Here is a 25,500-nt window from a genome sequence, read left to right as displayed (position 1 = left end):
GATCTCAAGACTTGGACTGAAGTGTTTACTGGCAGGGTTAACTTGACAGGACTGACTGGATTTGGCACATACACACCCTTTATCTCTGTTGTGACAGCAGTTAATTGAAGTGACTCAGAAAACAGCTTCTCCAAAATGAAGTCATGTTTATTTGCCAAAGGAGCATCCGCAGAAACTCAGAACATCCAAGAGTCTTGTAGTTTCCCTAGACCTGCTTGTAGGTCTGGCTCTGCCTTAACTGAGTAGGGAAGCTATTTGCTATGCTACCTGTCTGCCAAAAGCTCCTCTCTTCTCTGCTGGTGCTTACCAAGCCAACGCCTTTAATCTCCAAACTCCTCCTTAACCTTAAGAAGCAGAAGCACTGACTGCCTGAGAGGAGTGGGTCTCTTTTCTCCTGAGACACTCATGTAGCTTCCTTCTTAATCACTTCCTATTGACAGCCTGATTGCATTTTCACTTCTGATGCTCAAAAAGAAGACACGGTGGACAAAATGAGATATATGTGATATACGTCCAACAGTCCACGTTTTTCTCATGTAACTGAGATGTGACGGGGAAAAAGAGGATGCTTCTTTTTCTTAAGAAGATGTGGAAAAGAACATTCTAGAGTAAAAAGGACCATGTAATCAACAAAAACTCCTGGAATGAGATCTCCTTCCACTTATATTCACTTAAATGCCATTGAGCCAAATGGACTCTGTCTCTGTGCAATCCTTTAGAAAGACCTGCAAAAGATCTGTGCAGCTTTGTCAGCACAGCTACAAAGGGGGAACTCCAGTGAGCCAGTGCGATTTCCACTCGCACAGCATCAGTTCCAGAGAGACTGCAATGGGAAGAGCAATACAGGAATACTCCATCGAGGAGTGTGGAAGTACTCAGGGCTGTTTGTAAGATAAATATCAACCTTCTGCATTTATGATTTCTCTAAAAGGTGTTAATGTTAGTTAGTGACGCATATTTGACTGCCGTAGTTTTGCCCATCGTTTGTAAGTACAGGAACTGAAAAGAAACATCCACTCCCTGATTAGGAAAGTAGAGTCCCATCCCTAATTGGTGCACAAATAAAACTAATTGTAGTATGCAAAAGGCAGTGTCCAAAAGAAAACATACAGTTTCCTGTATGATTTCTCCTTCACGTGAAGAAATTAGGACAGAAATTTAATGCGGTTACTGCTGAAATTGCTTTGATGATTGGAACTTCCATCCCTGGCGAAGCAAGCAGGTCAGAGGCTGTGACTTAAAATAAACATTCCTGAGCTGAAGAAAAGGAAGACTAATTATCTCCCACTTGCAATGCCTGTGTAATCCTGTAAAGCATAGGGACAGAAATCTGGAGAACCAAAATCTAGAAATATTTCTGGATTTATTAAAGGAAGCAATAAGATCTACATTTTCTGCCCTTTTTATTTGGTGTGATGACTGCATGTGGTGCATGAAGGAAGAAGATCAGAATAAATAATTAGACCAAGATATCTCAGTTCAGTGGAGAACAGGCAAATATCATGGCATTGATGATGCTGCATTATGAATTTCCAAGACTAATTTTATGTATACATTACTTCATGTTAAAGAAATAAGTTATTACAGGTGTTTTCTTTACCCTCCTAAACTTATTCCTTAAGTAGTTGGCTCATAAGTGTGTGGAAGGAATGCTTTACCTGTATTAAAAATATTACCTTAGTTATTAAAACTTGTTAGTTTTCATTAAAAACTTGTTAGTTTTCATTATTTCCCTTTCAAACCTTTTTCTCTTTCTTTTAGTGTTTTTGGCATATTTTCATTACTTTCACTTTTTGTTTGTTTGTTTCTAACTGTTAATGACAGGTTTCATATCAAACAGGTTTGTTTTTTTTATATGCCAGTAACTAATAAATGCAGTTCATTTACCTCCTTTCTATTTTTAATTTTGTTGCCTTCGGTTTTCGGCACATAGTATATGACAGGTTTCATTTGAATATCTCAGACAGTTCTGTGTACTTTATATAGCTGTTTGTTCTGTATGCATGCTATTAAAAAGTTTAAAATTTCTTTTGTCGCTCACAGTCATCACTCTCCTCAAGCTATAGCACTGGTAGTCTTTGCATAGTAATTTTTTTCTCTTACTTTCATTGGATAGCTGAAAATCCCTTCTTTCTTGAGTTGTTAGGGAATGTTCAGGGTCTCCTTGAGCCCTTTTGGAAACGAAGGCTCTTTGGGGAGATGGTGACACTGAGAACAGAGATGTTTAAAATGAGGAATAAAAATGTAAGAATAATGGTTTTTGGCTACAGAAGAGGTTGTATACATTTATTTGTAGACAGCATCTATTCTGTGTTAGGGTTACAGTGTCTGACTGGAACCTTTCAGGATCTTTTGGACTCGAGAAAAAAGGAGGGTGTTGCAGGACCATAGGCTTATTTCAGCCCTAGTTTAAGTAAGGTTTAGAGGTGTCAGTTTCTTTGAAATGAAATTTTTAGGTGTTGGAATAAAATATGTTAATGTATTTTTTGCAGTTTGCTTTATTCAACTAAAATATCACTAAAATTTAAGGTAATGCTCCTGAATATTAGCTCTTAGTTCTCTACTTCTGAAGAAATATCTTCTCATGCTATGGGTTTTTTTTTTGTTTGTTTGTTTGTTTTGACTGGCTGACTTCATAGTTCAGAATTTTCCTTTTTTGTCATTAAAAATACTTTATGAAGTGACCTGCATCTTTGCATCCCTGTTTCTAAGCAGCAGTACAAGTATTCATTGCCCAAGCATTATCTTTAGATGTACAGCAAAGGTATTTTGATTTCAGCCATTGGGACTGAGTTGCTTCTGCACAATTCCATTCAGATGTAGACGCCCCATGCTTAGGCAAGATAAATTCAAGGTGTAAGATGGAGACATGCAGTGGTGAGTGGAGCTTTTTGCAAATGTTTTTCCCCTTTACTAGCAATGAGATATACTCAGCGTACATGTGTGAGAGTCAGCATGTATGTTCATATGTCTGTATATATTTACACATTATAAATTACTTATATCTTAAATAATTCTTGTCTTGCTACAATGTGAAACTCCGAATGAGAACAGTACAACTTCTATTTTTGCAGGATTTATTGCCACTACAAAACTGCTAATAATAATTGTAGGAAGATGCTGTTCTCCTAGTCTTTACAGATTTCCTTCATAGTCTGCAGCATATTAAGTTGTTATGGCTGTGGCTACAGTCCCATAGTTAAATTATGTACTTATTCACTTACTTTTTGTATTGTAAATTAATAGTAAGAGATTTTAAAAGATTTCTTTCCCTCCTTGTGTCAGGAAACTTATTTGTCAATCATTTAACAAAAAAATCAAACAAAATAATAAAACATTATGTAATAATAGACTTGAACAGTTCATCAGACCAGATGTGTCTGATGAAAAATGCTCTTACTCTTATGAATGAATGTTTTCTGTTTGCCAGAAAGACATTCTACATAAAGACATTCCAGTTTGGTTTGTTGGATTTTTTTTCTTAATCCTTTTGTACAGAAAATGTACTGTGAACAGTGAAATTATATGGGAGAATATAACGTAAATAGTTACATAGCTTTTTTTCTTTGTTGCTACAGAAGTAAGCAATTTTAATTAATTGTTATATATAAAGATAGACTAGTAAATAGCCAGTATGTCCCCAGGCATTACTTATTCTGTGTGAGAAAGTTGCCAAAAAACTTGTTAGGTTTAATGGTCTTTCTATGATGATACATCAAAACCATCATGTGAAAGCTGCTCTTCATTGCCTCACATCTGTTACGAGAGATATTACTTTTCTAACAAATTTAACTTCTAGGCTGAGGACTGCGATGTTAATAATAGCATTTATTTATTTGTTTATCTCTTTATTTATTTATTTTTAGAAGCTCCCTACCAGTAAATACCAGTAAATAGTTTGGTGCTGGTAGTACTGGAAGCAGTAACGTAGACTAAGTTCAGTTATTTTTCAGCACTTGACTTTAAAGACTGCTGATACATTGCCTGGACAGGCAGATAACATCTTGGAAACTGTTCTTCATGCCTGTTAAGTAACAGATTTGTATGTTGTAAGTATATCCATGTTGTAATGATCTTAGTCTTATGCTTCATTATGACGTTCTTGGTGATGGAATTCAGTGCATTTTAGATATTAATCTAACATGGTTAGAAAAGATTCCTCTGAAATGAGATTTTGCATCTTCTATTTGTGCTGGCCTGCATGCCTGTCATATGAATGATTTCCAAAGCCCCTCTTATGTCACTTGCTAATGTATGGATTTTGACGAGTATGGAAGGAATTGAGGAGGTACAAGAAACATGGCAGTATACTAACCCCACTGATGATTGTGTAGTGTTCTTAAAATTATATTAATGGGATTGTTGTAGATTATCTTCTCTGTAGAGTAGGGAAGCATCTGCAGGGCAGGGAAAGCAGTTAGGCTGTCTCTGTAAGATATGAATAAAGTGGACTTCCCACAGCTCCAGATCAGTACAGAGGCTCTTCTGATCTTCAGGTGCCTAGAGACCATAGAGGTAGTATTTCATTTCCATTTCCAATAAAACTATAATTATTACTGGCATGCCTAATTCTTTCTGTCAATGGGTTTATCATAGGTAGGATCTAGCCACATGCCACAGGACTGTTTGTTCTACAAATATTTTGTATCTAGGTTTAAACATTAATGGCAAAACATGTTTATGCCCTGCTGTCTTTATATGAACTTGAAAATATATTATCAAAGATGTGTTACAACTTCATGAAATACTCAGATGTATTGTTACTACACTTACACCGCACTTGTCCCTTCCTGCATTTCAACTGCACCAGTGATGGTGGGAAAAACCATGTGCTGAGAGGACTTAAGTGCTCTTGGCCATTTGGTGGCTCCAGCTCTTACTCCAGACGGAGAGACTATGGTTTGTGCTTATGGTAGTGCTTAACTGATTAACAAGAGAAATTCAGCTGTAAGCACTCTTGAATATAGTTTAATTTGTGGCTTCTTGGCTTACCATAAAAACAAGTCCAATTCAGGGGTGGTGGAATGGACCACCAGCCTCACCCCACAGCTTGTGCTGTGCTACGAACATGTACTGGGAAGCAAAAACTGACAATAGCTAATTCTTTTGGGACCTTGCATACCCCAGTGAGTCAGGCGTGTCTGTGCTGTAGTGAAATGTGGAGGCATCAGGCAGTGGGAACTGCCCACTTTGATATTCACTGCTGTCCTTCATGTACCAATATCCACATAAATATTTCCCACAGTTGAGTGAGATATAACTTCCTGTGGAGAAGAAGAGCAAGACATTGTGGGAAAATGTGTCATTTCACATACCTTGGCACATCTGAGGTAATACTTATGCCTCAGATAACAGCAACTAGCACAGGGGAAGTAGGTTGGGCATGAAAATATTCATTGTACCCTGAGGTCCTCAGACACTTCTGTGATTAGATATGCCCACTGTTGAATCAAGTAAGGATTAGAGAAAAGGTGTAGCTGGCACATCTACAAAAAAGAAAAAAATAAATAAAAAATTAACCTACTGTGTTCACAAGGAAATAAAAATAGCAAACTGAAATTCTTCCAAAAAAGACAGGTGTGTGGATAATTCTTGCCAAAGGAAGGTATAGCGCTGTTTACACTGCTGCAGTTAAGCAAGACTTGACTTCACCTCCCAGAGCACAAATACTGATATTTTTAATGAAAGCAGCTGCAGGATATCTAAGAACAAGGAGAGTATCTTTAGATCTGAATATATTGACACAGGCTCTGTTAACCTTGTTAGTCAGGAAGTAATGAAGTAATTTAAATGTTCTAGTTCTATACTCAGCAGCAGAGATTAGCAAGACAACTGCCTTAGAATGTTTGGTCCATGTCTAATTCCCTCTGCGTTTTGGTAGTTTGTGATAGATGCAGATACATAATAACTACTGAGAGTCAAAGTGTCAAAATAATTTGGCAATGCTTGTGTCCTACATTTCTCCAAATCGAGCAAATCTGGAGAAGTATCTGGTATTAGCCTCAGTAGAGGCAACCTGTAACAAGCTGGGTGTTACAAGCTTGATAAGAAGCCTGGCTAATCAAGTACACAGAAACTTCTTGTAGCAAAACCTTTCAGGAAAGCAGACTCTAATGCAAACTGGAGATTTTTATGAGGTGAATGCTAGAGGAGATTGCATTTGTAAATGGTCAGTTGTGATGAATATGTGCAGGCAGAAAAAAACATTTTTATGTGTCTCTATCTACTATTTATTCAGTACTGGGAGAGGACTTGTCATCCCTCAAAAGCAGATTCTACTAGAGACTGAGAAAGGTAAATTATTAGGCAAGAAGGACCAGTGGTTTAATTCACTATAGAAAATTCTATTTATTTATTTAATACACATCCCTGTCTTACAGAAAATAGGTTGTGTCAGTTAAATGAGCACTGAAATCACGCAGCACTACTCCTAAGCACTACTGAAGGCATGGCACAAGTGCTATGCTACTTTGCTATGGTAAAGCTGCCTAGGACAATTGAAGAGAGTGATCTGCATTTCATCAAAATATGATGCATTCAAATTTTCTTAACTTTTACAAGTTAATATATGTTTATATAGTTAAGAACTTCAACTGAGTTGGATGTTGAGATTTGAAGCTTTCAAATTCAACAAAACTACCACCTTTACGCTCTAGTTGTCTATGCCCTTGTAAAACTTCAGGACCATTTCATCTACTATATGAATGGACGGGAAAAAGTCAGAGATATAAAGCTGCTGCTCCTTTCAGGAGAATCAGTGCATGAATAGTGGAATAAGATCCAGAGAGATGTCTCTGCTGAGGAAAACACTGTAGTACAAGGCAGAGTGTGAGTTGGAGAGTAAGCTGTGAAAAGATGGCTAGGAAAATTCAAAAGGAAAAAAATGATTCATCAGTTTTTTTTCTTCATGGAATGACTTGCCTTTTTTTGTATTTTAAAATGTCACAGTTTGGAAATTATTAAAATTTTTTACAAAATTCTCTATCTGATAATGTAGCTATGTCATCATACTAAATTACCGTGCTGGCTTAGCAAACTAAAAAGTATTTTTTGAAAGACTTGTGGTTTCAGAGGACCATAATTCACACTGACTGAAATACAGCTCAATTTCTTTTTTGAACTGAGCCTTTCTCACAAGATTCCTGGCACTGCTTGGGTCCAGCTGGATCAGAAATAAATAAAAAAATAACCCAAACAAATAGCCTCTCTCTGAATTCAGTGTTTCTTCCCTGGCCACAGTGTCAATTAGGAAGTCAGCAAGGATGTGCATGTTTGTGGGTAGCTAAATGGATGTGAGATTACTCCAATTATTACGATAGATTTAGCTGCCACCTTTGTGACAAGGTCTCTAAAAACCTATTTGCAACCTCTCCCACTTCAAATAAAATGCTAGGTGTATCACTGGTGTCTTACTCAATGAAATCTCCTTTATCTGCCTTCCTCTTTCATCCCACCTGGGCTCTTGCCAGGTCACATAGCTTCGTAATAGCCCTGACATGCATTCTGAGAGAGACAAACTTGAATCATCCTATGACTTGTTTTTATCTCGATTGTTGCATGTTCTTTATGTCTTTGTATGAGAAATACATTTATACAGTCCATGAAGCTTGGAGTTGCACAAGTAGTCATGTTAGTTAAAGGTACTACTAGCATCCTATCCTTTCACTCATAGATGAGAATCAAGTGCAGTGAAATTGCCAGTTCTTTGCTTTATTTTTCATAGGATCATAGAATGGCTTGAGATGGAAGAGGCCTTAAATATATCTAGTTTCAACCCTCTGGCATGGAGTCAGTGTCTCTCATCCATGACATCATATGTATCAGCTGCACCATGAAGCTTGTCACCTGCAAACTTGTGAGGCTACGCTTGATTCCACTGACAATTTAACAGATGAAGATATTAAAGAGCATTAGTTCCAGTACTGACTCCTGAGAGACATCATTCGTTACTGGACATTGAGCCACTGACCACCACTGTCTGGGCATGATCTTGAAACCAATTCCTTATCCATGGAACAGTTCACCTATCAAATTCATGTATTTCCAGTTTGGAGAGAAGGATGTTGTGAGAGACCATGTCAAAGGTTTAACTGAAGTTCAGATAGATGACATCTGTGGCGGTTCTCTTGTCCACTGATGCAGTTACTCCATCACAGAAGGCAACTAGGTTGATCAGGCAGGACTTGCCCTTGGTGAAGCATGGTGATTGTCCCATATCGCCTCCCTTTCTTCGATCTGACTTAGCATAGCTTCCAGGAAGGTCTGTTCCATTATCTTCCCCGGCACAGAGGTAAGGCTGACAGGTCAGTAGTTCCCTGGATTGTCCTTTCTATTCTTCTTAAAAATGGGTGCAACATTGCCTTTTTTCTAGTCACTGGGAACTCCATCTGACTGTCATGACTTTTCAAATATCGTTGAGAGTAGCTGGATGACTACATCATATGAATTCCTCAGGACTCTGGGACCCTCTTTCTATAAATGTAGAAAGAGATAAACCCTAGTGTTTACAGTCAGCTGCAGGTTTTGAATAGAGCTGGGGAGCTAGACCTGGATGCTGGGCTGTGAATGGAGCCATTCTTCTCTCACCCATTCCCTGCAGCAACAGGGACACAAAAGTGCACAGGGTGAGCAGGAACTGTGGACTCATGCACAGCACTTCTAGATTAAGCTGCTCTTCTTCTTTTCTTGAGGCATCTCTTCTAGAAGACTTGATTTGGCCACGAGTTGAGCACATGAGGAACACATGACCTTCTGAAAGCAGAGAACTTTTATTGTACAATGAACTCAATTAGCAACACAGGAAAGTTGTCCTGAGAATAATTAGAGCCTCACTGTTCATTCTATAATGGAACAAAGTTTGAAAGTGGGAAAATAATATGATAGAGAATTGTTACTTTTTTAAACTAAGTTTTCCAGGACCCTTCCCGTGTCCTTGGCGTGAACATTTACCACAGTATAATGTGAAGATACTCAGTTGTTCTCACATACAGAGCCAAGGGAGGAATTTGCTGTTTTCCTACTTGCTCATTTTCTTCTGTGGCAGACACTCCACTCCCTTCAGTGAATGAGATGAGAAATTATGTTGTAGCATCATAATTTGAAAAGGTAAGGGTAAATATCGTGCTGTTAGTATAATCCTCTCTTACTCCTCCAATGTGACTGTAAGCATCTAGATGTCATTTTCTGCCTGGCTACTTATTAGACAGGTTCTGCAAAGGCGAATGACTCTGATGCTATAATAATATTGACCTGGAAAATTGGTCTGTAGAATTTCCGTATGAAATTCTAAAGCCTTCTTACAAACATTAATGAAAAGAATTTCACAACCTTCTGTCAGACAGGTAAATGTTACTGTCATCATTTGATGTCTGCAAGAACCAGAAGAGAGATTATGTGAGTTGCTCAAAGTGAAATGACAGGGCTGAGTACAGTACCCGGCTGTCTGTGCCATGAGCAGATAAAATGTAGCAAAATCCCAATCCATTTAATTTTACTAGCAAAAAAAGATTAGTGCAAAGATGAGAAACATCAAAAGCAATGTAATCTGAGTGGTGACACTGATAAGTAGTAGTTTTTTAGTAGGAATTGTGCGAGAATGTTTCAGAGAAGTCACAACAGATACAATGGATGATGTGTGCCCCTGTCTAAGTAGAGGCATCGAGACACTGGGCTTCTGTTTCTGCATCCTGTGTTTATCTTCTGGTGAAAGTTGGTGCTGCTCAGTGCAAGGGAGCACAACTCTGAATACTGCTTGATCCCTACTGTTGTTGAAAGAGCTTTAAAAAGAAGCCTGTGTTCAGGGTTTGACTACTGACAAACTCAGTGAGACTGGCACCATCCTTGTTGGTATTTAGGCGAAAATATAGTAAAAGATGGTTGGTTCATCCATGCCTGAACTTTTCTGTAATAGAATTAAGCAGTGATTTCAGTCCCACGTGACAGCCACCATATTTTCTTGTTCTCACCTAGAAGGAAATGGATGAAGTTCCTGCAGATGCTAGGCAACTTGTATCTCAGGGGATTAAAATGACAGCCTGTTCTATAAATCCTTAAGGATTAACAACACATATGTTTAAGCATTAAATCATAGCAAAAGAAAAAGAGGAGCTTGTTTTTGTCTTGGAGCATTATTGCAGCAGATAGTAGAGACATGAAATATATGTATATTAAATAAAGTTGGGAAAATGTATAAGAGTAGAATAAAATTTCACTGTTTTTACCTTCTTTTGTTAATCAGGCTATTGTATTGTTGTATATTTATACTAAAAATTGCAAATATTTGGATTTTTATTTCAGAAATGGTTTGTGTTCTTGTCTGAGTTAATGCTTGAGAACTGTGTTATGGAAGCGTATTGTACCAACAGCAGCTAAGCTCCTGCTAAATTTTAGATGATTACCTGTTCAAGCTATTCCATTTAAAAATAATGAAAAAGCATTTCCCTTGAGTTGCAGTGCTGCGAGTGGAAATCAGACTTTGCATTAGCTTTGAAATCTTGTCATAAATTTCCTTTTATGATCTTGTCTTCATCTAATTCGCTGTATACCCCAAAGATTATTTTCTTTTGAACTCTTAACAATTAACATACTGTAGAAGAAATATACAGGTATTTGAGGGGGGTGAGATATTGTATTGGAACTGTTAAACTGAATTTAGCTGCTGACTTACAAGTGTCAAAGTTTTCTGAGTTTTGTAAAGAAGTGAAGCATACTGGGTGGATGCCAACATGTACTTCTCTATGTTCTCATCAGTGGTGTACACGGATAAAACTCTTCAGCTGTAAGAACAGTTATTTCTTTTTTTAATTTAGCTAAACTTCTGGGGAGTTCAGTTTCAGGCAAAACCTTGGTGTGGTGATTGATTTGCTGGTTTGGCTGTTTGGAGTGTTGAAGAATTCTTGTTCTCTCCATTTTGAGTATCAATACTGAAGTACTTTACCAAGATCCTTGCACTTTGACTATTTCCAACTGAGATTCAAAGCACTTCTAAATGATCGAGATTATATCTAGAGTGTGAGAGAAATGTATTTACGGAACATCAACATCCTGTTTTATTGACTGTCCCAGTTGTCCATCTCCCTGTTTTGACATTCAAAACATAGTGATTATTATTACAGACACGGTTCGCTTATAATGTATGGTGAAATAGGTCATTACAGTAAATTATATATTCTCACTGTATGTGGTCAGACATCACTGTACCAGATGGCTTTAGAGGGTTACTGTCCCATTTATGCCTGTGCTGTGCTGCTGTACTGCTCCCTCTCAAGCAGCTTAATTATTCCTGCTTGTGGAAACAACACTGTATCATCAAAATCTCTTTGTGAAATTGTTTACATATTAACATTTCTTATGGAAAGTACTGAAAATCTTCAGGAACTATAAAGGCATAATGAAGGTCGTGGATTGCTGAAACTCAATCTGATTCTGTGATATAAGATACAATATAAGTGATGAAAAATTAAATCTTTTCTTTCTTTACTTTTAGTTAACATGTAGGTCCTTTTTTATGTCTATAAACAACTTAGCATGACACATGTAGCTTTCGCTGGGTTTCCTTGGTGTGTAAGCATTTTTTTAATTATAAAGATATTATTTCAATTACATATTGCACGTCCCTTTAATGATTACTTCTTCCAGGTGGGAGAATCGTTAATGACAGCACTACTAGATGCATAAGTTTTAGTAATCAGGCTGGAGATGCTTTTATTGGAGGCTCAGTCCTGTGAAGTGTTGTATACCTTGGACTGCCAAGGACTCCAGAGGCAACACAAGCACCAAAAGTAATGCTTCGTGGTTTTTAGACCTGGACTCTGCTTCCCTTAATAGAGTAATGGGCTTAGAGATAGGTGATGGCATTACAAGTCTCACACATAGAGTATGGTTAGAATCCAGGGACTGTGTTGACAGGTAGTCCATTTCAACATGACAGAAGCTTTGCTCCGCCATGTGTCTCACATTGAAACAAACAAAAAAAATCTTTTTCCATTTGCTTTTATGGGTTTAGCATCCGTATGTCAACAGCCAAAGAAATATTTCTCCCTAAAATCAGTTTGTTTGTGCCAGAATCTTGCATAAGTGGACTCTCTTTTTGAGGACTGGTGTTTTACCACTGTGATGCAACCAAATCATTACTTGAATGTGAGCTTTCATGGACTCATATACATATACAACATATAAATGCTCTGATGCAAATAATTTTACTGAGTAATTACCATTCTTTCTATAACCTTTCTGAATCAAAAGTTGCTTAGGCCAATATTTGGAAAAAGCTATTTCCTGCTAATAATTTATCTTTCTGAGAATGTATTACTTCTTGTTTTTAATTTGTGAAATAGAGACAGAAACTCTCCACTGAATAGACTTTTGAATGCCTTTCTGGGTTTCAAACCCGTAAGAGTGCTCTGCTGCAATTGCAGGAGTGGATATTCCTTTTTGTCTTCCTGTACATCAGCATGTTGACATTTCATCAGTGACATGCGTTTCCCGTGTGACTTTATCTAATTATTAAAATCTGCCTGCATATGACTATTTCAGAGTTATCTTCTCTCAGAGCTATTATCATGACTTGAAATGCTAGAAACTGTAAAAACTCGTAGCCAGATGTTTCCTAATGAACAGTGTGTGCTATGGCCAGTTACATGTGAACAGCATAAATGTGAACTTTCAAAACAATACACGTTTTGTGCTTGGGTTGCTCCATACTAGTGACTGTCCCCACCAAAAGCAGTTTCCTGGCAGAAAATAAGGGTACAGCAGCTGTTAGAGCACAAAACCCAGCACTCTTTCTGGGATGTTTTTTATATACGTGTTGTTGAACACCACCCAAAATTGCTCTGGGAAATCATAAAGTAACATGCAGAAAAGGATCCTTGCATACACCAGGTATGGGATATCAGTGCATTTGTGGTGCCCTGAATTCTGTATGTCAGGTTTCAAGTTTGGGACTGAATGAAGTCACTTGTCCAGAAGTCAGGCATATTTATCAGGACAGAAAGATACTTTTCTAGGACTGTGCTTCCTTGGCAGAGTAAAACTGATTTTTGGAGGGACTGCATATACTCAGGTACCATTTGAGTAATTAGAAACATTTTTATTCATCATCTCAGCTATCTGCTTCAGAAAAACTGAAACAACCAGGAGTGGTAATTTCCATCTAAGAGATACATTTTGTTAAACAGTTCGCATTTTTGTGGTTTTAGGCATGCATAAATATATTATTATTAAAGAAAAAGAACTTTAGAATCAATTTTGGCCATCATTATTTATGATTTTGGCTTTTATGATTGTCTTAGCTTCTGTATTGATCACAGAATAATAACAATGTCAGCATAATATAGGGGATGCTTCACTGATGATCAGCATTTTTCTGTTAATCATTGATTACTTTTTCTTATAGGAAAAAGGAGAAAGCATATGCAATGTTGGTACTGTGATGTTCAAAAAAGTTACAAAATGCTGTCTCAAGGCATTCCCTTACGTGTACCAGATATTATGTACCTCTTTGTGTTCTTCCTAGAATATGGAAGCTCTGGATTCTTTTTTCCCATTATAAGTGAAAAACAATTATTTTTTGTCTTCTTTATTCTGGGCAGTTTGTAATAAGGAAGATATTGGAAAAGCAATCATTATGCTTCCAAACATATTAAGTATGTATATATTTGGATAAATATAATTCACTTTTGTATTTTATTACTTGCTTTCTAGTGCAAAGAAGGCAAAGAAACTCATGAAAATGCAAGCCAGAGAAATAGCACATGAGAGTGTGTTTGCATGCAATAATTTAAATACTAACTTCATTACACAGTAATACAAAACATCTAGACAGCAATGTTTCCCTGCTACATTACACTGTGCATAGAAAAATTTAGCTTTGTATTGGAGATCTTGTATTCACTGTCATCTGAATCTTTTGCTTCCCTCATTGTTCTGCTCATCTCTATTTAAAACACTGATCTGATTCTGATCTCAGAGTACTATAAATCCCAAAATAAGTCTAGCAACATCAAAGAAGTTTCTTCTTTACATAGTTATAACTAAGATATGAATCTGGCCCATAGGCACATTCATTTTATAGCAAGTTAAAACATGTACCCTAACTATTGGCAAATCCTTAAAGTTAACAGACATACACGTGCAGTTAGAATAGCTGCTATAGTGCTTTTCTTTTTCCTTTCCTTTCCTTTCCTTTCCTTTCCTTTCCTTTCCTTTCCTTTCCTTTCCTTTCCTTTCCTTTCCTTTCCTTTCCTTTCCTTTCCTTTCCTTTCCTTTCCTTTCCTTTCCTTTCCTTTCCTTTCCTTTCCTTTCCTTTCCTTTCCTTTCCTTTCCTTTCCTTTCCTTTCCTTTCCTTTCCTTTCCTTCCTTCCCTTCCCTTCCCTTCCCTTCCCTTCCCTTCCCTTCCCTTCCCTTCCCTTCCCTTCCCTTCCCTTCCCTTCCCTTCCCTTCCCTTCCCTTCCCTTCCCTTCCCTTCCCTTCCCTTCCCTTCCCTTCCCTTCCCTTCCCTTCCCTTCCCTTCCCTTCCCTTCCCTTCCCTTCCCTTCCCTTCCCTTCCCTTCCCTTCCCTTCCCTTCCCTTCCCTTCCCTTCCCTTCCCTTCCCTTCCCTTCCCTTCCCTTCCCTTCCCTTCCCTTCCCTTCCCTTCCCTTCCCTTCCCCTTTTTCATCCAGAGCTATTTTTGGTTCCTTTCCCTTTGACACACATTCCTGGTAGCAGTTAAAAGCAGCTCTTTTTGTACAGAATTAATGCTATGCTGATAACTGAGCGGTTTATCAAGTACGTTTTCTGCTTGGATGCTGTTTTATGTAGAGTAGAAATGTGAGATCTGATTCCCATTTTACTTGCAGCGGTGTAAATCATCAGAGTTGGGGTGCAAGATTCTGCATAGGAAAATGATTCTATGGATCCATTCATATTTGTTGCTTGACTATCAAAAGAATGTGGCGGAGAAACAGGGGCTGCTCATACCTTTGTATGATGCTCAGAATCATCCCTGTCCTTTTTTATTCTTCTAGGAAAAAGCATCACACAAGCCTGTTCACAGCTTTCCTCTCCTAAAAGACTGAAAGCTGATGCTGCAGCACATTGCAATGGCAGTGACAATTGTAGCACAGAGCATTAATGGGGCTTGCCTTGACCTAGGTGGGGAAGGTAAGACCTACTGGACAAGGTCTGCTGCCATTGTCTGTGTGGACCATCATGTTGGAGTTGTAGGACCTATTTTTGTGTTGACAAGGCTGTAGTCCTTGCGGGTTGACATGGACTTGGTCTCTGTGCTTTGTCTGTGGGCAGAATTTACCCCAAAGGTGAGAGGAGATCTGGATGACCTTGTCTTTCACAAACTGCTGTGGTGGGCCTTCATCCCCAAAGTCTCAATTTATGTGAACTACCAACTGCCTCTAAGTTTAACTGATTTCCTCTAGCAACACCAGAAAGATGTATTAATGATTTTTGGGGGTCAATTTTGGGATTCCTCTTCACACATGAACTGCAGTAGCGAGTAAAGTTTCCTGGGATGCATGTAGGCTAACTCTCCAGGTGTGAATTTCTAGATGCTGGTAACAGAAGGTTCTTAGTGAAAAGTCCCTGGGATGTTGACTCATTTCCTCTTTTTTCCATTAGGGTCTAGATTTTCTGACTTTCAGTGTGCATAGCCAGGAATACTTATTTAATTTAACATTCCTGTGTCTGGGCAAAGTGCCAGGAGGAAAAGAATTTGTTTTATCAGTGGGAGGGGTTGGCAGATGGTGGCACTGCTTTGGGCATTTGCCAATGGTTGACAATATCATTTGTTTATTTTTCTTTAACTGTGCACTCTGCCTACACATGGGATTATGATAATGGGGGCAAATACTCATGAATAGTGATGAAGGAGATCAGCTTCTAAGATCCCCATTAGGATGGAAGGGTGTTAAACTTACAGCCTACAGTCATCTGCCTTGACTCCATGCAGCCTATTAACCCCATGCACACACATTTTTTTTTAAAAGTATCAAACTCTTACTCAGGAAGAGTATCCCTTCAAGGGCAGTATGAAGCATTTAAGTTTATATCAATGGAATTTAAGCACATGCTTGTTTTCTGAAGTAGGACTTTACTAAGTTTCATTCTTTTCAATTAAGTTGCTAGACTGCTATCTATTCTTCAGAGAGGATATGCTGCCAGAAAATCAGGATTTCCACTGAGATGATCTCCTTCATCCAGTCACTGGATTTCTAAGCAGGCTACAATTGCATTTGGAATTGGCAAAAAATAAGGGGAGAGGTTGCTATTTTCAGAATGTTTGGTGCAATAAATGTCGTAAGTTTGGTCACCAGTGAATGAAAAAGACTTGATGTTATTCAAGTTGTGTTTTGCCAAACATGTACTTCAAATAAGAGTAAAGGTATAGTATAGTAAAGAATTTAATAAAGAGCACGTTCATTTAATAAAAACTAGACTAGTTATATACAAGGTACAGTATGCAAAGGAAAATCTCGTGGTATGAGTAAAGATCACATAATTGGGCTTTTAAATCAGAAACTAGACATGACATCTAAATCATATACTTTAAGTGAAGAGACACCAGTTATTTCCCCTATTATGACACTGTTTGAAATTGTTCCAGTGCTTGCAGGCTTATGGCACTCTGGGAAACCAGCACACATATAACAGCACTTCACAGCTCAATATTGCCCAGAATATGGACTTGGGTCAAAACAGACTCATGCAATGGTGTACGTTTGGGGAATGGTTGCTGGAAACTTGCCTGACAGAAAAGGCCCTGGGCTGCCAGCCAACAGTCAGCTGAATATGAGCCAGCACTGTGCCCAGGTGGGAAAGAAGGCCAACAGCATCCTGGCTTATATTAGAAATGATGTGACCAGTAGGACTAGGGAAGAAATCGTTCCTCTCTACTTGGCACTGGTAAGACGGCACTGAGAATATTGTGTTCAGTTTTGGGCCCCTCACTACAGAAAGGATATTGAGTTGCTGGAATCCATTAAGATAAAAGCAGTGAAGGTGGTAAAGGAACTAGTAAACAAGAGTTATGAGGAGTGGTTGAGGGAGCTGGGACTGTTTAATCTGGAGGAGGCTGAAGGGAGGCCACAGTTCTCTACAACTACTTGAAAGGAGGTTGTAGCAAGGTGGTCTCTTTCTTCAGGTGACAAGTGATAGGAAATGAGATAACGGCTTCAAGTTGAACCAGGGAAGGATAGATTAGATAGTAAGAAATTATTCACATAGAGAGTGGTCAAGCATTGGAATGAGCTGCCTGGGGGAATGGTTATATTTAAGAAGTGTGTGGATATGGCACTAAGAGACATGGTTTAGTGGTGGACTTGTTAGTGTTAGATGACAGTAGGACCTGATGATCTTAAAGGTCTTTTCCAATCTAAGTTGTTCTATGATTCTTACATGGTGCAGCAGTTTCCTGGGGGAGAAAAAAAAAAAAAAAAAAAGGTTGCTACTAGTGTTCATTAAAAAATCATCAGTGCTTTCATCAGAAATACAGGTCCATAAGTTTGCCATTTGTATGTACTTTTTCCAGGATGCTTTATTGTGTAAAGTTGATTATTAGAAAAATTTGCTAAGGATAAGTTTCACCCTAGCTCCGAATGTGCAGAGACTCTTCTGTTTTTCTTTTGGATATGACAGCCAGTGCTTCAATCTCAGAAACTTTAGATGTGTTTCTTTTGAGCACGTGCTCAGATCATAATTCCTATAATAATCTAGCCGACCCATATAGTACAGTATGAAGCTAGGAATGTCTTGTGCAGCTAAACCTTGTGTTCCCTTTGTGGTGGTCAATATTCTAGATTTAAGAGTCAAGTATTCTGGTTAGATTACACCTGTTACAAATTCTGTTCAAGTAAATCATATGATGCTCCATCATACAGTCAGGTGATGGCTGTTTTGCATCACTGGAGATGTTATACAACCACAGCGCTCAGCCAAGCTCTAAGAGAGCAGGGTACTTGTTCTAGAGCTCTAAAGAGGCAATTGGCCATCGGAAAGACAAACAACTTAGTTAGATGACTTCAAACTAAACATCTTGAGTCAATTCAACAACTAAAAATACTCTTTATTCCAGAAAAAGATTCTTACATATAATTTTCCTGTGGAAAACCACAGCTTTATGGGAACTGCATTTACTTTTGGAAAGTCGCTGCAGTGAGTTATCCTTGATCACATCTAATCATTTAAACCTTGTTGCTAAGTGTGGTATTATTATTTACTCTGACATATAAACAATACAGTGCTATGTTCTTTACTCTTTTTTTACCTGTGCTGTTCTCCTTTCCCTTTCTCTACGTCCATTAGTTTGCATTAGCCCTAAAATGTTGACTAGACAAACATCATGTAACCTCACCCAGCCAGCCATTTTTCAGCTAATTCCCTTGTGTGTTCCCAACCCCTAAGCAATTTTCATGTAAATATGTTTCAGGAAATATGTTTCATTGTGGATAATTCCCTTGCCACTCTCAAGTTCAGACAGGTGTTTTCTTTTTTTTTTTTTGCAAAGATTTTATTCTCTGTCATTAGTCTTTGTAAACATTATTTTTGTTTTAACTGCTTTGATCTATTCACTAACTTCAAACTGGCCTTTCTAAGTAAAAGTTTGACTCCTGTATGTTTTCACTGATTGATTTTCATGTTATAATAATGTCTGTAAACACAGCTTAATTTCATTCAGTTTTTCATCTGTGCTCAAATAAATGACATTTCTGCCACAAATAAGACCCACAAATCTTTCTTTCCCACTAGGAAAAGTACAGATAATCCCGCAGCAACAGCTGTCAGGTAAAAACCCAGCATAAATCTCACTGAGGATGCATGTACTCCAGGGCGAGCTGGTCTGCAGGAAACTCAACTTCTGCAGGTTACATTGTAGAGAAGACTCAGATCCTTCAGAAGAATGTGAAAGGTGTCCAGGTTCCACCATGTGCGAGGGAGAGAAGTGAGTTCAGGTGAAGCAAAACTTATACCCTGAAATTTTCACTGTTATTCTTACCTTCAATTTTTACCTTTCCAACCTTTCATTTCCAACTGTGGCTAATCTTGGCTCAATTTTGAAATAGTATTTGTTGATGGTATCTATGTACACAAACATTCTTCAGTATTCTCCAGCAGATGCAGTTGGTCATGATCCTGATTTTTTGTAAGTAGTTCAAAGACTTCCAAAATCCTAGAGGAGAGGCAGGGCCTCTTGGTATATACATCTTATGAAGAAGAGTAAGCAAATATGCTGTCTAAAAATGATTTAAAAGATCACAGCACATAACAGTACAGTGCAGTAGTATGTTGTGGTTACCAGTGAACTCTTCTCTCCTTACATACTGAAAACTAAGATGACATGTTAGACCACTTCTAAATTGACTGGATTTTAGGGTTTGAGTTGTCTAAAATCCCTTTAAAAGAATTAAAAAAAAAAAAAAAAGCTTCTAAAAGGAAATTGCCAAACTAAAATATTTCTGAGTTTTATTGCATTTAGTGAGAAGCGTAGAGAAAAGATACAAAATCGCTGAGGGAAATAGTGGTAATTATCTAAAGCCTTTTATCTCTGTAACTGGTCTGCACTGGTGTTCATGAACCTGTATCAATGTCACTATGATCCTTGAAATGAGCTAGGTGTTTTCTTCTGCTCATAACAGGCTTTTTTTTTTATTTTTTTTCCATTGTTTCTTAAGGTATATTGTCTTAGGAGAATTCCCTATCATAACTGATATTACTAACACCTTCATCAGTCACCAGTGAGAAATCCATTAAATCCTTCACAGAAGTTCTGTTGGTTTCAGACAGGAGAAGAGCACGGATGCTGTAAGTTTCCAGGACCCAGCTGTCAAATAGTGTGTGTAGAAAGCTATGATTTAGAATTTCCTCTCTAATTTCCCAACAGTGAGTCTAAATGCAGAATGTGGGTTAGGGAACCCGCATTCCCCCTGGGGAGATGAAACAAACATGCTCAGAAGCTAGAAAAGAATCTCTTCTCATGATACTTCCAGCCTGCTTTCAAACCAGCTGAGATTTCCATACTGTGAAACTTGGATTCAGATGAAAATGATTTTGTGCTACTCTGACCCTGATTTTACTTCCAAGCTGTAGGGTTTTGTCCACCTCAAGGAATAATGCAAAATAGATTCAGGATGACTGTGGAAGAGTATTTGTGCAACACTGTTGCCTTCATGGTTAGAGGTTCTTGGTTTACTCAGCAAAACTTTGCAGTCTTCATTGGAATTTCTGCCTTTTAGAGCAAAGATAAATAAATGAAAAAAAAAAAAAAATCTATTTCCAAGGAACAAAAGTTGCATATACATGATCTGGCTTGACAGTAAAATAGTGCTGACCTGACAGCGCTATCAGGGCCTGATGGACTACAGCTTTAATTCCTCAGATCACAAGGCAGAGCAGTGCATATATTTCCATCGCTGTCTTCATCTTCGTTCATATGTGGATGCATTTACCTTGTCTTCTATTTTGATCTCAGTGCTTTATAGAGAATGTTGGAGTATGCTCTTATGTCCTTGCTATGGAGTGTAGAGAGGCATTTTCCAAGTGAGCATAATAACTGCCTTCTCAAGGCATAATACAATGTACTGCCAGCACTGTCAGTATAGGGGGAGTAGCTGTAGTGTTTCCATTGCTTGAATGATGGTTGACAAATATGGTAAGCACTTTTACTTTTCTGTGCCTTCTACCCACATCACACAAATGAACCATTTCCTGCAACTTCTCTTTGTTAGTAAACTTAGGGAAAATACTGACATAAATTCATTCATGGTTAGGATTTACATTAATTCTCTTTTCTAAACTTCTGAACCAATTAGGCTAACTGTTTACTTTCTCCTCAACTTGCAGATCTGGAGGCAGAGTAGAAACAGACCTGGTTCAGTGTAATCTGTAATATTACTTCCTTCCATTTTCTCTCTTTTCCCGTGAAAACTTGTTCCCCAGGGCCCACAAATCTGGGACAAATTGGCTGATGATATTTTTCAATTGTTTGTTGATGGAAAAGGGTGTAAACTGATCCATGTAACTGGAAAAGTTTCAAAATATCTCTCCTATGACATACAAAGCCATGCTTTGTCTTCATAGAATTAGATTGTTCTCATAAAGACTTAACAATACAGAGAAATGTTAAAAAATGTGTGTTTTATTAATATCATAGAGTAGTAATGTAAGGTCATAGCAGCTGAGAATTGCTTGAATTTACTCCAGATGTTGCTTAAAAAGCCCTGATTTTTGACAGATGTTTGAGAATAAAATATAGAGCATGACGACAAAGGACTTTTGTAAATGTAACTCTGTTACAAACTTCTCATCAAGGTGCTAAGGCTCATTGGTTATTTGATGTAATAGAGGAAAGTTTGTGCCCTTACTAAGGGAAGTGAGCTCATCTGTAATACCAGCTGCCAGAAAATGCCACATGGGAGAGAGACTACAGCAATCTGGAAAATCACTCTGATCAGACACTGTACTTTAAGAAGAAATAAATTGCATTGTATACAGGGCTGAAAGTAACTGACCTTCGTGACCTTCACTACCAACTGATCTCTAATTTAAATGAACTGTGCTGCACATGTCACTGTTGAAATATTATTTTGATAAAAACAGAGCAAAAGGAGATGGCTTAGATTTAAGTTTGAAATAGGAGAGTTACATAGTTTGCTAGAAATCCAGAACTCTTTTTTTACTCCTTTTGCTCTTTTTTTTTTTTTTTTAATTGCATGAAACCTGTAGAGCACCTTGCACCTGGCTCTCCTGGGGTTAACACTGTTATTATATTCCAAGTTTAAAATCTTTGCTTGTGGTTCTGACAAAAAACTGCTATTCATGCAATACCTGTTAGTTCCTATTAAAATTTACAACAACTGAATTTAAAATAGGATTGTCTCTGTGGTGAGGAAAAACATTCACAAATAACATTTTAGTTTTCTTTCTCAACTATTACTTTAAAATTCTCATTTATGGAGCTGTTGGCAGGAGACAAAGTCTCAAGCTAAGTGCACAACAGCAAGGCAAACTTTGCTGCTTGAGAAGTTCAAGGAGATTAAGTTCTGCATGGTGATGACTTTCCCCACAAATCTCATTCTCATGTTTTGCATTTTCAGACTCTTCTCACTGTGTGGTCAATGGAGCTGAAAGACGTTCTAGGTGAATGTGTCCTTACATCTAAATATGTGTTTGAGTTTATATTCAACTACCAGCTATACAAGTCTAATGTATACCTTGTGCTGAATCAGCCTCTTTCCTCCCCACCAGATGTCCTGCTCCCGTCTCTTGGAGATATCTTCTCTGCTTCCCAGTTGCCACATAGCCCAAGTGTTTGTGCCTGGGTTGTTCCTGCAGACAAAATAAAGACGGCTTCAGTTACAGCGGAGAGGCATTTAAGTGTCCTAATTTAAACCATCCTCACTATGTTTGTCAGAGGAGGTGGCCACTCTTGTGAAATAAAGACAATTTCTCTTCATAAGTTTCCTGGAGGAAGGAAGGGCTGTGCTTGGGTGAGGCAAGCTGGAGCCTGAAGCTTTCTGTTTGCTGACGGAATGGGTAAGAAGTTAGATGCAATGTGAATTTCACAAAGGTCCCTCACAAACAAAGTTAGATCAGTTAGATCGTGATTCAGAAATGTGTTCATGTATGTCCTCTGCTTTGGACACTTGTCTGATTCAAGTTTAATTCCGAAACCTACCTGTGCTTAAAGCCAGGCGTAATCTTGTGTGACTAAATCAGGGGCATGGCTGAGGGGAGCTGGGAGTGCACAAGAAGCTGAGAGGAACAGAGCCAGTACAGCTGACTCAAACTGAGCAAAGGGAGATCCCATACCTTATAATGTCATTGAACAGTAAAACGAGGGGAGTTGGCCATAGGGTTGCCACTGACTGGGGACTGACTGGGCATCAGTTGGCAGTGAGCAGGTGAGCAATTGCACTGTGTATCATTTGTTTTGTATACTCTTCTTGTCTTCTTTTCCTTTCCTATTTTTTCTTATTAAACTGTTCTTATCTCAACCCACAAGTTCTTACATTTTTACCGTTATGATACTTTCCCCCCATCCTACTAGGAGGGAGAAGAGAGCAAAAATTTATGTGGTTCTGAGCTGCATGCTGAGGTAAACCACAGCACCCCTTTTCGCACTGAGTGTGAGGCGTGAAAGATTGAAACAACAGCAGATCTGACCAGGGTATGTTAAAATACATTTCTTGTAAGAATTATGTTAGTTTAATATTTGCCAGTCACATCGTTGATTTATTTTTTTCATAGGGTTAATGTATTTGCTCCTAACACTGATTTTCTGAAGCCTTTCCTTGTTGTTTGTCATCTCTAGGGTCTGACCTAAGCTTGTTTATGGTTTTGCCAGTTTGTATGTAGCGTGTGCTCATATTAGACTGACCAAGAACTTAATCTTTTATTTTCACTCACTAAGGCCATCATTCTCACACTTCAGGAGCCTAACAGTGAAAATTATTAAAAAGTACAGTGTTTACTCCAGGTAGGTTAAAATAGTTTTCAAAAATTCTGAATACTCTTGGGATATTCAAACTAGTGTGGCCCTGTTGCTATGCCTCCTGCCATGTGCTTCAATTTTTATCTATTGTTAAACAGCTATATAAGAATGCTACCCAAAGATCTTCACTGAAGCAGGATGGGTCATGGGTGGCAAGGTGTGTAGGAGAATATAGGCTGGTATTTATCAGAGTTGTCATCTTTGACGGTTTTGGGATTCAACTCTCAACAAGTAGAGAATTCTAAAAAAAAATAAAATAAAAATAGATTATTTAAAAAAGGTATGCACTGATTCTGGCAATGCCAGTGGTTTACAGCCCACTGCACTGTGCTGGAGTCTGGCCTGTACCTATCTAATATTATTCAACAATATTCAGCACCTCCAAAAGGAAGAAAACACCCCTGGATCTGACCCAACCTCTGCAACAGGTCCTGCTGCTGAACCAACTCATGTTGACATCAGGCATTCCTATATTCAAGAAGAAACAAGGGAACTGGAAGACAATTTGTTTAGGAAGACAAGGAACTTCTACTTAGAAGAGGAAGGAAGAAAAATGGACATGCAGGCTGTGCTGAAGAAAGGCCATTCCTCCGATGGGAGGAAGAAGCAGTAAATGAGGCAGTAAATGTGATAGTATTCACCCAATCCTTATCTCTGCATGAACTGAAACATATGCAAAAAGATTCAGCAGTCATCCAGGTGAGCACATTGTCACCTGGCTGCTCTGATGCTTGGATAATGGGGATAATAGCCTGGAATTAGAGGGCATGGAAGTGAGAGATCTGGGATCCCTCTCTGGGGAATTTAGTATTGACAAAACAATTAGAAAAACAGGGACAACCCCTTAGACTCTTGAGGTGACTCTTGTTATCCATGAAAAAAGATATCCCTACAAGGAAGATGTTCTATGTCAACCAGATGACCGTGGAGAAAGAGATCCAGTACCTGAGGGAATCAACCACTCTGAAGGTGATGTATGATGACCTGGGCAGTGAGCATTTATCACACGATCCAGATAGTGTCAAGATTTGATGTGTATGGAATAAATTTGCATACAGGACAGTGTAGTCCTATGCCACCACACTGTCTTTAATGATCATGAAAAAGAGAGAGGAACTGATAGCACGTGAACTGGCTAGCCAACTCCATCAGTATCAAGGAAGTCTCTCTTCCTCCTTATGGGCTTGCATCTCAACTGCTGAGAAGCTGGTTCAGTAACTCAAACAGAGACAATATCTTTTCTCCCATCTGTACAGAGCAGAATCAGCTAATAGGAGTAAGCATTCTTCTTCTCAAGAGAGCTGCTACCAGATGATGTGAACACTGGCTCATTACTGCTATTGATTTGTGGATGTCTTTGGGCAAATCAGACAATGTTTATGACTTTCTTTACTCTCTGCGATTCTTTTAGTCAACTGTGAATTCCTTGAGCTCCTTGGATGAAAGAACAAAATGAAATACTGTATTGTGACATAATTCAGTGAGAGGAAAATATTTCTTCTGCTTAACTTTTTGTAATATGCTCAATATTACACCTTTTTCTTTTTGGAATTTGAATTTTATTAAAGTCAGTGAGATCTCAAAGTACCTTTTGTAATTCTGTCTTTGAAATATCTTCTAGTAACAGAAATAACATTCCACTTGGTTTCAAACCCTTTTTAAGTGAATTCTGTGATGTACCACGTCAGACAGTCAGGTGATGGCTGTTTTTCATCACTGAACATGATGTATAACCACACTGCTGCTCATGATTGTAACACCATGATACAAGGGATGAAATAGTCTTCTTTCTCTTGATCTAAAACACATGACATTGTGTGATACAGAGGTCTATCTCAACTTCTTGCATGACATATTTGAACAAGTTTCCATGTATTTATTGGCAGCATTGATTTTGACCTCTGCTTGTACTGCCAAAGCATTTTGAGACATTGAGTGAAAATGTTAACTTTTCACTTGAACTTAGATCACATTCTATTTTACATCAAATGACAGGGTTAAACTTCATAGGGTTACTGA

At 38.2% G+C, this 25,500-nt stretch overlaps 1 protein-coding gene across 5 annotated transcripts in view; it reads left to right on the top strand.

Annotated features, from left to right (window-relative positions):
• The window catches only part of LOC146544970 (uncharacterized), a 67,563-nt gene extending 42,498 nt beyond the window's left edge, over nucleotides 1-25,065 (top strand). For 3 of the 5 annotated variants that reach the window (XR_014881333.1, XR_014881332.1, XR_014881334.1), the window contains 2 exons: nucleotides 18,741-18,943; nucleotides 19,664-25,065. Coding sequence is in view for 2 of the 5 variants with exons in the window: in XM_085217087.1 (XP_085073213.1) it covers nucleotides 441-506 (66 nt within the window). In the remaining 3 variants the exon portion in view is untranslated. Of the gene's footprint in view, nucleotides 1-440; nucleotides 2,851-18,740; nucleotides 18,944-19,663 lie in introns of those variants that run through there. The other 2 variants (XM_085217087.1, XM_085217086.1) reach the window with 2 other exon arrangements.
• The last annotated feature ends 435 nt before the right edge of the window (nucleotides 25,066-25,500 follow it).

The sequence above is a fragment of the Meleagris gallopavo genome, chromosome 2 (assembly GCF_905368555.1).
Source record: "Meleagris gallopavo chromosome 2, MGAL_WU_HG_1.1, whole genome shotgun sequence".
Taxonomy (NCBI): Eukaryota; Metazoa; Chordata; class Aves; order Galliformes; family Phasianidae; genus Meleagris; species Meleagris gallopavo.
Note: the sequence above shows the minus strand (reverse complement) of the source record. Positions and strands in the feature narration are given on the sequence as shown.